The 14749-nt window shown below is 44.2% G+C and overlaps 1 protein-coding gene across 11 annotated transcripts in view; it reads right to left on the bottom strand.

Moving 5' to 3' along the window:
* The window catches only part of FGGY (FGGY carbohydrate kinase domain containing), a 318624-nt gene that overhangs the window by 52374 nt on the left and 251501 nt on the right, over positions 1-14749 (bottom strand). For all 11 annotated transcript variants that reach the window (XR_012905874.1, XR_012905877.1, XR_012905875.1 and 8 more), the window contains 3 exons: positions 12718-12865; positions 9115-9189; positions 3878-3998 (listed from right to left, as the gene is read on the bottom strand). Coding sequence is in view for 2 of the 11 variants with exons in the window: in XM_075936090.1 (XP_075792205.1) it covers positions 3878-3998; positions 9115-9189; positions 12718-12865 (344 nt within the window). In the remaining 9 variants the exon portion in view is untranslated. The remainder of the gene's footprint in view (positions 1-3877; positions 3999-9114; positions 9190-12717; positions 12866-14749) is intronic.

Below are 14749 nucleotides of genomic sequence, written 5' to 3'. Positions count from 1 at the left end.
CAGGGCCCGGTGCGGCCACACTCGCTTTCTGTATCTGCTTCAATGCCATGGTGGAGACACGCTCTGGCTCAGGGCTATGGGCGGTTGGTGGCTGCTCCCCGGCCGGGCTGACCCAGGACTGCATGGCTGCAGCAGCAGTGCCTCTGACCTCCAAGGCCAGCCTGAGACTGCATGGCTGCAGCAGCACCTCTGGGGCTGGCTCAGGACCATGCGGCTGCAGCAGAGGTAACTCCAGCTTCTGGGGCCAACCCGGGACCATGTGGCCACGGCAGAGGTGCCTCCGGAGCGATCGGAGGCCAGAGGAATTGCTGCTACAGCCATGCAGTCCTGGGCTGGCCCCGGAGGCACTGCTGAGGAGCCCCAGTGCTACCTCGTCCCACCGCGGCCTAACCTGCTGCTTGGAAACAGGGAAGGCTCTGGCGGCTGTGCAGGGGAGGAGGGGCGGGGCTGAGCTCCCACTCCGCATGCCATTGAAAATCACCATAGGTTGTTGACCCCCTGTGCTAGACAATATTGACCTCCCGTGGTCCAGCAAATGTTCTGGTTCGGCACCAGTCAGGTCCCAAGGGGGCCAAACTAGAGAGGTTCAACATGTAGTTTGTAAAACGTGTGTGTAGTCAGGTCCCAAGGGTGCCAAACTAGAGAGGTTCAACATGTAGTTTGTAAAACGTGTGTGTTAAATAGGAGATATTTAAAACCTCACCATAAAATATAAAAACAATTATCACCTAGCATTTACCTTCTTGGTACCTGTGATAGCAGATACCTATTAGTTCTCTAACCCGACAGTCTTTTCCAGGAAAAATGGAGTAGAAAAGAGCAGGGTTTTCAGCAGAAACAAACAAACAACACACAAGTAGGAAAAAAGTGAAATAAATAAAGTATGAACCTTTCAGCCTTCCTCACACCTCATAAAAAAACCAAAAAAGGGGGCACAAATCCATGGTTTTTCCTAGCTGGAGGCTCTAATTAACCATTAGGCTAAACAATTCTTTAGTACTGCTGCAGTACTTGGCATTGTTGTGAATTCCCTGATTATGATCATTGAGTTATTTGCATTCTGCGGCTGGATTTACATATTAAAGGCCCATTACCGCAAAGGAAGGATACTGGAAGAAATGCTTCCTTCTGTGAACAGTTGGATTCAAGTCAATACAATTATTAGTGATGAGCATTATTACTCAAGATATTAAAATGCAGGGTTGGGTCCTAAGACTGTAAGGTCTTAAAGTAACTTAGTGCAATGATGGGTAACCTACAGCCAATCAACGTTCTAGGTGTGGCCCATGAGAAAATGTTGTTTCCTGTTGCCCATGTGCAAGGTTGCCAGATTCTCCTTCTATGTAGGTTTTTTTCACAGTGGTATTACTCAAATGACATGCACATGAAGTGAGGGGCTTGCTGATTGCACACAACATTGACTGTGAGAGCCACGTGTTCTCTTTGTATCCATAGTGTTGCTACGGTACAGTCGGTACTCCCTATAAATTCTAGGTACACAAGCACAGTTAGCAAAAACACACTATCCTGGAAGACTGTCTTGGCTGAGAGAATCTTGCAGCCCACTGAGATGAAGAAGGGCCACTCACGTGACCCGCTCACTAGCCTAGGATGCCCACGCTGATCTAGAGGTCTTGAATCCATGAGGCCACTTGCTACTCCTGTGCAGTGCGTTCTTGGAAAGGGGCTATGACACTCTTCATTAACATCAGCTCCTGGAGTCTCCTTCATCATCCGAAGTGGGGAAGCACAAGGATAATTCACATCATTCTGTGGACCAGTGACCTTAAGACATCTTTGCATCACTCCACTTATACAAAGCCCCAGCTATCGAAGATAGTGAGATCACTGGACGGCACAGAACTACTATATTTGCTGCCATACCACTTCCCCGCTCTCCAGACAGCCTTTCTGCTCCCCAGCAATCTTTCACTGCTGGACTAGCCCCTTTTGGGCACAGCCAGCCAGCGTTGCTTAGAACATCCCTCAAACTTCTAAAAGTTGTACCTAGAGGGGATCAGCCCACTTTGCATTTCCCCTCTTGAGCTGTACCACAGCTCAGGGTCTGGGTCTGGGCCCCTGAATATTTCCAGATAAGCTAGAAAGCAAAGGTACTGCTAGTATTATTGTTTGTAGAGCTTTGAAGCACTGGGCAACTTTCAGTGTGCTTTAAAACTTTACTGCATATTTTCTTAAAAGAGTCCTCAGAATGACCATATTCATCTTATAAGCTGAACCACAAGAGTCTGATGCTTTGTAAGCCATTTATGAAATTATCAATTGGCAGTCTGCATGGCTGAGTAATGGCACTTGTATCTAACAGTAACATATTCAGAATTTTTTCTTTTCCTGAAAGAATGGGGGATTGATCTAGGAATGCGAGTTATTTTATCTGATAGGCTCTAATGAGTTCAACAGAAGCAAGACCATTTCAGCCAGATGAACTTTGACATCCCTCGTTAGTCACAGATTTTACAAATGGGGAGATTCCAAGAGTGGAAAAGGGCCTTTTTGTCCTGAATTGTACTTAGCCATTAGTTATGGTCAAAGGACTCCAGTTTAAATTTTAACAAGAATACCTATTAATAGATCTTTTATTTCAGACATCAGAAAGCAGCTTTCAATTCCAAGTATATGTGCAATGAAACTGACCATATGTTTCTTTTGAATCAGATAAGAGAAGGTGTGGACTCGATAAAATCATGTTTGACAAATATAAAGCACCAATGTGGTAATACCGTATATATCTAACCTAGGTCAATGACGGTTGTGTCATCTGGTTCTCTATTTCTGCTTTCATTTAATACAATTACATGATACAGATTTTCATCTCTCTTCCTGCATTAAGGTAGAATGTCTGGTTTGATGTCAGAATGATGTGAATCTACACACCAAATACCTCAAATTGGAGCTTTATACTGGATCCAAAACATCTTGACTGTTCTTAATTTGAAATATGTCCCAACACAAACACAGTTCACGGATTTTTTTGAAGTCCTTTAACTAAATGACATTATTTTCCATATTTTTAAAGAAAACATACTGAACTAACTTACAGATGTTCAAAGATACCCAACCTATAAAGATGGAACATAGATTACAAATAGACTGCAAGCTTGAACATCAGTCCTGCAAGTATAGACAACAGATACAGGCACTTTCATCAATATGAAATCTTATCAAAGTCAATGACACTCTGTACGCAAGCCAAACTGCAGAGTTGGGTCCTAAATTATCTAAACAACATGAGATATGGCATTGTATATTCAAGAAAATGTTCCATCTAAGCAACAGAAAGCAGGGGAAAGCCCTTTAAAATTCCAATGGGATGAAACCAACAGGGTTATTATAGAAACTGAAAAAGTTCTATAAAAAAGTTACTCTAAAAACTTACAAAGCTAGCAGCTAAGGATCTGCTCTATTTAACAAAAGAATAATTTCTATAGAATCTTTCAACCAATGTATAGAATTTAATAGTAAACAAAATCCCTGCTATACAACTCTATAGGCTGGTTTAAAAAAAAAATCTATAGAAAGGTTATAATTCTCTGTATTCTATAGAACTGTTTTAGAAGAATTTCAGCAAATAAGGTCTATAAGTGGGAAATCACATAGTTTCTCTAGAAATCTATTTGCTAATAATATGGATTAGGGATGATTGTTTACACCATGTCTTTGTGTTATTTCAGTGTCTTTAAACTTCAGGAAATTCAGTCTTTCAGGAAGTAACATTTCATTACATAGTTTTTGGCCAACCAACAAAACAAAGTTCCATATAAAAAGAGTATTTATTTTTCCAAACACAAGGTTTTTAGACACCTAAAATAATAAAAGTAGTTTTCTGTTCTCGTTTCCCTACTTCCTCTATCTAACTTACCAGTAACGTCAGCATGCATCTGCACAAAGAGGGAGTTCTTGCTCAGCCCACCACAGAGAAACAGGGTGCTGATGTGATGTCCTGCAGACTCCATAGTTTCCAAAATATGTCTTGTTCCCAACTTGAAAGACAGAAAAAAGACCGATGAGTGTGGAAAACTTGCTCAGAAAGAAACCTGCACAAAACGATTGTCTGAAGGCAAGGAATAGGCCTATAGGGGTAGGGATTCAGTTAATCATCACCTTCTCTTGATTTTGGGCACCATATGCACCTAAAATCCACAGTGAACCCCTCGTCAGACCCAGGCTGAATTTTGGGCTACTTCCAAAAGCTGAGACCAATTGAGTAAATGTCAGATTTGGCATGTTTATTGGGAAAAGGTGGCAGATATTTGGATAGGACTTGAAATGTAGTATGGTTAAAGAAAAAGAAGTTATGACATGCTAAAATGGACATGAGGATAGCTGACTAAATCTATCATTTCCCTACTGACAGAGAGAACTAACTTCCCAAATCATATAGTTATGATTTTAATTATAGAAAAATAAAATTACTCTAAAAAGAGTTCCTTTCCTAAAAACTGGATTTGATAATGACAATCATATTTCTGATTATATTCATTACAGTCTCCCTGTTGTATTGAATTGACACATGAGCATTCACAGCTGCTGATATGCAAATTCATGAGCAAATTCCCTTACCACAGAAAGACAGACAGACTCTTTTTCTCTCTCTAAAAACTTTGAAAAAGAACGTGCTGTGAAAATTATTTGGTGTTTACCTGCCTGCAAAATTTGATTCAGAGACATTTACATTAAAACTAGACTTTTTCCTCTCTGGGTATAAAGGATGGTAGGAAGGATTAATTTAATCTTAGAGAAAATATAAATTGAGAGTCTTGAAATGCAAGTTTTATTATTTTTAAGTTCTGGTTGTAAAGAAAACTAGAGATTAATATTCCATGGGAACAATTTGGAATTTTGGGGTTTGGACAAGGTTTGCACATTTGCTAATGTTGGGTTTAGTGTCTCATGTTGCTCCCATTGAAGTCAATGTATAGTACAAAACTCCAGCTCTAGGAAACAGGACATTTTTCCTTTTAGAGTTACGAAATAAACATAAAGCTCAAATTAGGGGTGAGGGTTGAAAAACTAATTTTATATTTAATAAAGATCACCAAGAAAAGGCAGGCATGAATTTCCCTCTATTTATTATGATTGCTAGAGCCTTGCAAATCTGTGGATATCTGTTTTATATCCATGGGTATCCGCATCTGTGGATATGTATGTAAATATCCACAGCTCATTTTTGCAGATACAAATGTGGATACAAATGTTGTATTCGTGCAGGGCTCCAATGATTGTCTTCTGTTTCAATGGAATTTTAAAAGCAAATGTGTGTTAATTTTCCAAGAAGAAAAATACAGTAAACGTCCGAAAATATGGCACCTCTAGGACCCAGGGGGTGCCGGATTATCAGATATGCCAGATTATCGGAAGGGGGGGCTATGAGGGGCTTGGGATGGGGTGGATGCCACCCCAGACCCCTCATAGCCCCCCTTCCGATAGTCCGGCTCTGCCCCAGGTGTCCCCGATTCAGCCTCTGCTGGTCAGTTTCAACAGCGGCTGAATCGGGGACACCTGTGGCAGAGCAGCTGGGGTGCTGCCGGGTTGGTCTGGTAGAGCCTCCCCTCGGCGCTGCGAGACCAACCTGGCAGCACCCCAGCTGCTCTTGGGGACGCCTGGGGCAGAGCAGCTGGGGTGCTGCCAGGTTAGTCCCGCAGTGCCGAGGGGCGGTGCTACGGGACCAACCTGGCAGCACCCCAGCTGTTCAGCCCTGGGCGTCCCCAATTCAGTCACTGCTGAAACTGACCAGCGGCTGACTGGACCCCCCCAGCCCAGCTGAGCCACATGCCTGCCTTCCTGGCTTCCTCCCCCTCATACATACACAGATCCACATCGTGCTGGACTCCTGCCCCCTGCGGGAAATATAATTAATTTAATCACTCTCCTATGCACAGTGTACCTGCAGGAATGTATGTTTACACTTACACAGTATAGTTGTGCAATGGAATACTGAGAAAGCTAAGAGCTCAAGTGTAAAGATAGCACTGTAATAAGCACCAGTAGAAAAGAGAGAGATTTATAGATAGGTGATCCACAGGGAGTATATGCATCTATCAATACAAGATGACTGCCCTACTTGAACAAAGATTTTTTTTTACTGTTGTTAAACAAACAAGTCACTTGGGAAAAGTGGGGATAAGTGTAAATTTATTCCAGTAAAATCACACACCCATACACAACCCACACCTGTGCCATATACATCTATCAATGGAGATTCATGGGTGTTTGTTTAATGTGGAGCAGGGGTGGGCAAAAACCTCTCAGCGTGTTGGATCCATACTGCCTAGGGCTTTGATCCAACCCATGAGGCAGTTCCATAGCCTGCCCTCTAGCGCACGGGTCGGCAACCTACAGCACGCGTGGCGTGTGCCAATTTTCAGCAGCACGGGGGAGGGAGCTCAGCCCCGCCCCTTCTCCCCCACACGACCGCTGGAGAGCGCTCCCTCCTCCCTGCAGCAGGTCAGGCTGCGGTGGGAGGAGACAGCGCTGGGGCTGAGGCTCCTCAGCTGTGACCGGAGGCGCCATGGCCATGCTGCAAGGGAGCACAAAGCCAGGAAAGGTCCCCCCTCGTGGCCAGACCCCCATCTCAATCTCACTTCCCTCCCCCCCCAAGACCCAGCACCCCAAGCTTGCTCCAACATACTCCCTTGTTCCTGCACCCTCTCTCCTGGCCAGACACCCCATCCTGCTCCTTCATCTATGTTGCTCCTTCACCCTCTCTCCTGGCCACTTACTGCATCCTTCCTTGTTCCTGCTCCCTCCACCTGGCCAGACATCCTACTCCCACAGCCTGCTTCTGCACCCCGTCTCCCTCCCAGATCCTTCACCCCATCCCTATCCTACTACCTGACAGCACTGTCTCACACTGTACCTCTCATTTTTGTCCCTACCCCAGAGCCTAAGGAGGTCCATAAAATCTAATAACTCTGGAGCTCCAGAAACGTAAATCTGGTCTATTTGAAGCCCTGACCCTCAGTTCCCCCAATTCCCTTCACCCTGTGAGGCTGTGGCACCAGAGGAGTGAAGTTTCTCCGTTGGGGCCACATCAGTGAGAGTTGGGATTTTAGGAGGAGTTTTTTTTGCTTCTCACTTGTGTGGTCCCCAATTGATTTTTCTGTGGGTCAGTGACCCCCGAACCAAAAAGGGTTCCTCACCGCTGCCATAAATAAAGAAAACATTAAAACCTTTTGTGTTGGACATAATATTTTACTTCATTTAAAATGAAGTTTGATAAAACTAAGATGAGAAAGTTAAAGTATTTAATCTGTTTCATAATTTAAATTAAACCGTTCTCACTAGCTGCAGCTGGTTCAGATAATAAGGTCACTGTACCCAGACTACCCTTGCCGCCTTCCCTGGCACCCAGATCCGTGAATAAGTTCAATCTCAGTATGCCACTTCTGAAAGGTTGCTGACCCCTGCACTAAAAGGTAAGATCTGCATCTTAATTTATTTATTAACGAAGCTGCTGTAAGTAGGACTACTATTGACTTTAAAAAAGTATCACTGGCACTCAGACCCATACACAGAGGCGAATAAGTCGCATCTCGGCACTCCACCTCTGAAAGGTCGCTGAACCCTGCCCTAGCACATTGTCTGGGAGCCGGAGACCTGTGAGCTCTTTCAACTGCTTCTATTTAAAGGGCTCGTTGCCTGGCAGCCACCCGGCAGGTGGCAAGCCCTTTAAATAGAAGCAACTGAAAGGGCTCGCAGCTCTCAGTCCCAGTGGCCCATTGCCTGGGAGCTGTCCTGGAGGCGCGAGCCCTTTCAACTGCTTCTGTTCCACAGGGTTTGTGCCTGCCAGGCAACAGGCTAGCAGCAGGGCCAGGAGCTGCCAGTCTTGTTATGTGAATTCTAAGCCTCCTCCCCAGACAACTCAGAGAGGATTCTGGCCCCCAGCATCCTCCCATTTGCTCCAGGTCCCTTCCATTGGCCAGAAGTCAGGGGCAGGGACACCAGGCCAAGCAAAGCTCCCAGCAGGATAGTTCTCACCCCACCCTTTCCACCCGAGGCCCCATCCCTTCTGGGTCAGCCCACAGCCCTTTCCGAAATTTGTGAAGTGGCCACCCTTCCAAAATTATTGCTTACCCCTGATGTAGAGCTATGTGATCTCTCCAGCTACTTTAACCAACTGGGGCGGGAGCTGAGAGGGGAAATAAATCATCCCCACAGGTCAATAGCATGCCTTGCAAGAGAAAAACTGCAGGAGTAAAATACCAGAAGTTTCAGCCTGCAAATTATTGACATCACACTACAGGGATGAGGAAGGAGAGGTTTGTAGCAGCACAGGGCTCTGGTACTATCCAGGTTTCCTTTCCTACCCAAGCAGCACCACTCCATATAATCCACACCATCAACACTGCCTCATGTCACAGTGTCTCTGACATTCACCATACAGGTTCGGTGGGGATAATACGACTTATGACAATTATTCACACCTAGGCATATCTTCTGGACTGCACAGAGCTCCACCTCGCAAGTTCATGCAGAAGTGTATTCCTAGGTTGTGAGGGATTAAGGGCAGACTACACTTAAAACACTGCAGCTACGCCCCTGGAACACTTCATTGAAGATAATGCCATCACAAGAGAAAAGTGTTTACTACGAGAGATGGTAATTATGTTGAAGAGAGAAACTCTCCCACTGATATAGTGCTGTCAACACTGGGGCTTACGGTAGGTATAATTGTGTCACTCAGGGGTGCGGGGTCATGCTGATATAAAATGTATAGTGTAGACCATCCCTGTGTCTCTCTTCTCCTTATGCATTTACCACCCTCTTTTTGACTATATTTACCCATCTTTCACCTCAGACAGAAGAAGAGACAGCTCCCTCTGCCTTGTCAGAACAACTTGGGGAAAAAACTCTTTTAGGGAATTTTCCTTTCTACAATCAGGGTCCCTTAAGGGATTCTTCCATGGGAGGGGGTAATCCTCTCCATACATGTAATGTTTATCTTTCTCCTTTAAGAACTTATTTAGTGAGTTCATTTGTAATTCGAAATCTATTTGACAGGAGGGCATGATCAATCTGCAATGTGACACACAGTGCAATTCCTTTAAGTAAGTCTTTCATGCTTTTATAAGAAGCAGACTTTTTAAAATGGCTTACAGCAATGGCTTGAATTGTGGCCAAATAGATAAGAGCAAGTTCATCAAGGCCCTGAGACAACGTCAGTCCAACAACCTGCACAGAACACAAGAAGAAAATGTTCAAATCTAGCAGAGGTGAAATTTCAGCATTTTCTGAGACGCACAAGGCATGCTTTCTTGTTGCTACAGGTTTAAATGCAAATTGTAATCCTGTTTTTGTGAGCTGCACACCTACTGTTATGTTAAACATATTATTCCTGATCTGGATAGGAGCCATAGAAACTGAAATTGCCCTTGCAAAGAAACAGTTAACAAAATATCATTTTGTAAGGGATTTACATGTTATGTTTTTTTCCTAGGAGGCTTGCACTATGAAATGAAACACAGTAAAAAAAAAAAAAAAAAATCCCACATACCCTTCATTGAAAGACAATAATTAAGGACTAGATTATGATTTCATTTACTCTGGCATAAATCCAATTTCCTTCCACTGAAGACCGTATAGTTACTCCGTCTGGACTGAAATCGGAACAATTGAGATCCTAACTTTGTTCTGCAATGTGGCAGAAAAGATGCATGATCATTGCTAGTATTTGCATAAGAGACTCAAATCGGGGGCAAGGAGGGAAAAATAAAGACCCTCCTGTAGAAAATATTACAGGCAGTCCCTGAGTTACGCGGATCCGACTTATGTCGGATCCGCAGTTACGAACAGGGTTTGCTGCCCGTCTCCCTGGTCTGCTGGAGACCAGCAGACCAGGGAGACGGGAAGCAAAGCCTCTGAGGACGCTGGCAGCGGGACAGCCACGGCGCGTCTGAGCTGTCCACTGCCCGCGTGCTCCGCGGCTTTGCTCCATGTCTCCCCAGACCAGGGAGACAGGGAGCAAACCCGCGGAGCACGCAGGCAGCAGGACAGCCGCGGCACGTCTGGGCTGTCCCGCTGCCCCCGTGCTCCGCGGCTTTTCTCCAGACGCCTGTGGTACAGCAGCTGGGGCGCTGCCGGTTGGTCCTGTAGCGCTGCTCTGGGCGCTACTGGACCAACCCGGCAGCACCCCAGCTGCTCTGCCCCAGGCGTCCTGATTCAGCCACTGCTGGTCAGTTTCAGCAGCGGCTGAATGAGGACGCCTGGGGCAGAGCAGCTTGGGTGCTGCTGGGTTGGTCCAGTAGCGCCGAGGAGCGGCACTACTGGAGCAACCCAGCAACACCCAAGCTGCTCTGCCCCAGGCGTCCCCAAGTCAGCCGCTGCTGAAACTGACCAGCACTGATTACAGGAAGCCCGAGGCACAGTTGCTCTGCCCCGGGCTTCCTGGAATCAGCCGCTGATCAGTTTCAGCAGCAGCTGACTTGGGGACGCCTGGGGTTCTTAAGTTGAATCTGTATGTAAGAACTGACGTCCAGATTCAGCCTGTTGAAACTGATCAGCGGCTGATTCCAGGAAGCCCGGGGCAGAGCAACTCTGCCTCGGGCTTCCTGTAGTCAGCCGCTGGTCAGTTTCAGCAGCAGCTGAATCTGGATGCCAGTTCCAACTTACATACATATTCAACCTAAGAACAAACCTACAGTCCCTATCTGGTACGTAACCCGGGGACTGCCTGTACTTGCAAAAATTAGTACAGTGTTACTAATGATCAAAATATTCCAGGGGCATTCCCACAGCAGTAGATTATCAAATGCACCTAAGAGCCTTAATTGTTTTACTCAAAGTACTGGTATATTTGCAATTCATAGTAATGTGCTTTAGAGGTAGGGCTTCTGAAAAACAAAGTGAGTATTAGTACCAATTTACATCAATTGCATATCACTTTTCCTAGCACAGGTACTGAGTTGGGAACTTATTTTGTATATATCTTCACTGGCAGTAAAGACATGGTTTAAAGTGTTTCACGGCTTTTGCAGAGTAACTGAACAGGTAAATTCTTTTACGATAACGATATATTTCAGCATGTTGCTGCAGTCTCAGAATGGATGATTCAAGGAGGAATTCCTGTGTCATTAATCAGTATCTGCAAATGCCATGCTTTTCACTTCAGTAGTTGACAATGAAAAAAAGATTTGAAAACATTAGAAAAGAACCACTCAAATATTTTAGCAACACCATATTTTTCTGGTTATGAGATTTTTCACTACAGTAATGTAACCAGATGTAGACCTTTTGGGGTGTGTAATTATTAGTGATGAGCCTGATTCAATTCTCCCAGATCCTCATATCCCTGAATTTCAGGTCAGTTCAAACGGAGATCCAAACCGCTAGGTCCTAATTTTATTGTGCAAGAATTTACACTTCTATCCACTTGTCACCTGAATGCTCCCCAATTCCTTCCCCCTACCTCCCGTATACTCTATGAATCCTCCTGGGCTTAGTAGCAGTAATTACAGCTGAAGCTCCCAAATGTTTGAAGTGTCAGTTGCAGGGCTGCTGATGACTGAGGTATCATTGGGTTTATTTGCCAACTCTCAGGAACCATTGACGATTTCAAGCTGTGTTATTCCATAAACCACACAGGACACAAATCAGAACTAGACCTCATGATCCAAAAGGGTATCAGACCTTAAAGACACGCAGATTATACCTTTATTCACCTGTTCAGTCATGGTCTTGTACAGTACCATTCTGACACATGATCCAGCCTGTCTGCCTCCATCAGGTTCAGATAGCAGAAGTGGAAGTTTATGTGACCCTCATGAGTCCACAGACACGTGTTGAAAATCTCACCAGGAGAGGTTCTCTCATGACCTTCCTAAAGCTGCTACTTCTCGGTTCTAAATTGAAGTATTGTGAAAACTGCTTTTTCTCACAGTATTTCAGCCCTTCCAGAAGAAACATTTCCAAACCTCAAATCGGGATCAGATTCAGCTCAGTGTTGGAAAATGAATAAAGATTCAGGCGGTATCATATTCAATTAATTGATTTGTTTTGAAATCAGCGCTTGCATACCCACTGCCAGTAATTACACAGGAGCTTTCCAGCTTCGATTTAAAGTGATCAACAAGCATCTGAAATAGTGTAACACACCTAGGGTACGTCTACACTGCATCCCTAGTTCGGACTAGGGATGCAAATGGAGATGACCGAAGAAGTTAATGAAGCGGGGATTTAAATATCCCGCGCTTCATTAACATGATCTCGCCGGCACGCTAGTTCGAATCACAGCTGATTCGAACAAGGAAGTGAGTGCCGGGATGCGTTAGTTCGGACTAAAGCCCTTAGTATTTTATATTCTTAATCTCTGAATACACCTAACCAGTTTTGGATTGAGACTCACCAATTCCACATGCAAGACTAAGTGGATTATTGGGTGCATAAAAATAAGGAATGGCGCTATTTAGCTCTCTAAAACATGAACTACCAGTAAATATTCTGGATGGAAGACCTGTCTCTTAGTATTTTCAACAGATAAATTGGGCACTGGTGATATTAGAAGTATCCTGATTGGCGGTATACTGCTAAAACACTTGCTGATTTCAACAACAACAACAACAAACCTTAGCCAGCAATCCAAATCCTGTGGGACACTCTGAAGGAGGAATACGTTAAAAATAAAAATGCTCCTTCCATTTTTTAAATTAAATATTACCCCTTTGTTCTAGATTGACCTTTGTGCAAAGACATGCTGTTTCTTACCATGCCCTTCAGTGTCAGATCTGCTAAAGGAGATCGGTTACCATGGAAATCTGGCCAAACGTGTAAATCAACAGTGAGGAAACCCGCAGGCAAAGATTTCTTAATCAGATCCAGGTGACTGTTCAAGTATGTATATATATTTTGAGCACTAGAAGAAAAACAAGTTGGGGGGAAAAAGAGGGAGGGAGGTTATTCAGTGAACATAAAACATTTGCACTTCTAATGTCAAATACAAGAAAATCATCAAAAGGGGCCCAAAAGCCAAACTTTAAAGAGAGAAAAATCATTTCTTTGCCAGGCATGTGGCACTAGAGAATGGGGGTGGGAGTAATTCCACCTCACTGTCAGCCAGTAGAAGGTCTGAATTCCCACACTGGGCAAGGAGGTGGGCCCAGTGAAAGCTGACCGACCTTTAGCAATAGTAGCAGCTGTACTACTGGTGCATTGCCTCCTGCTGGCCAGTCTCAGAAGCTGCAGCTGACTGGCATTTTGTTGCCTTGCCCACAACACAGAGAGGAGGGAAAGCAATTGCACAATGAAGACAGAGAAATTTAAGCTGAGGGAGTGAAAAAATAAAAAAAATCCCAAAGAAGAATGAAAATAAAATCACTTTACAAATGTTAGTAATTTATTTTGTTAATCAAGAGTTCCTTGATTAACATATTCAAGCCTATGGCATAATTAAAACAAAAAAGTAAGGATAGAATGGGAACAGAAAGATGCTACCATGGAGAGGAGGAGGTGATTAAGGTCTCTACATTTAGTCTTCTCAAAGTTCTTGTAATACACCAATCTCCATGTTATTCAAGTACGTTTTTCCTGAGCCAACAGTGGTTGTGGGATTAATGACAAACTCTTCAGTGTTCTGGCTTGCTATGGCCTTCCTGACATTCCAGTTAAAATATGTTGCAATTAGGGTTAGAATACTTCTTAAAATAACTCTTGTACCATTATAAACAAATTTATAATTTTATGTTTGGTCTCGACCCCTAAGAAATCAGGGTAGAACACTGGCATCTTGGTCAATAATAGCATCTAGCCCTAATTACAATTGATTAGTCATTGTCTCATTTATTGTAGGTCCAAACAGTGATATTCATTTAGCCTCTACGTGTATATTCAATCGTGCACTAATGAGATCCCGAAGGGAATTTGGCATATGCTTTACCACTTTGACTTCTGACCTCTTAGCAGCTGTATATTTATACGTTGCATTCAACCATTCAGTGGCATGTTTTTTCAATTATACCTTTCCATATGTGTACTATCAGGGAATATCACTCAAAATGAAGTACACTTGGAAGACATTAAAATAACTAATTCACATCATTATTCACATTGTTTAAAATGTGCTTTCTGTGCCTTCCTAGAACCGAATTATAATTCTGAAAGTTACAATGGTTCTTTTTTCATATAGTAGCCTTATTTTCTGCCTCCCTAAAGATCATATTATAAACAGTACCTGCTAATAACCAGTCACTGCATTTCCAGTAGAAGCCCTGCTTTTATGGGGTGAGAAGGAAAAAGAAAGAGGGCAACTTCATTAAACGTGAGGCCTATCCTACTTCCGAGCTTCCATCTGGCCCTCTTGTTACTTGGAATCCCAGTGGGAGAAGTTATTCTAAAGCAGAAACCCTGTGTGGCAAAGGTTGACATTTTACCATGCCTTCTCAGGCAAGCAGATAGACTAGTGTTACATAGCTACACCCTCCTCCTCTTCCTGTATATCTAAGCCCCACAACTCCATGTCTGGTTAGAGTGAAATGCAGAGCTCCCCCAAATGCCTACCAGTGCTACTTGTCAACCAAGCCTATTGGACAGTGTTGTGCTACCAGGCCCACCAACAGCAATACCAGGCCGTAAGACAGAACAATCAATGGGCCTGCTGGTCCCCTCCCTCGGTTGGAGCCACGGGGATCCCCACACCCGGAGAAACCCCACGCGTTTCCCCAGCAGAGGATCCCCTGGCCAGTTGCAGCCCCATCCCCCACCTGTCTGGAGATTTCTGGGCCAGGTGCAGCCCCATCCATCG

The sequence above is a fragment of the Pelodiscus sinensis genome, chromosome 9 (assembly GCF_049634645.1).
Source record: "Pelodiscus sinensis isolate JC-2024 chromosome 9, ASM4963464v1, whole genome shotgun sequence".
NCBI classification, from domain to species: domain Eukaryota; kingdom Metazoa; phylum Chordata; order Testudines; family Trionychidae; genus Pelodiscus; species Pelodiscus sinensis.
The sequence above is the reverse complement of the archived record's forward strand: the minus strand, read 5'-3'. Positions and strand labels throughout refer to the sequence as shown.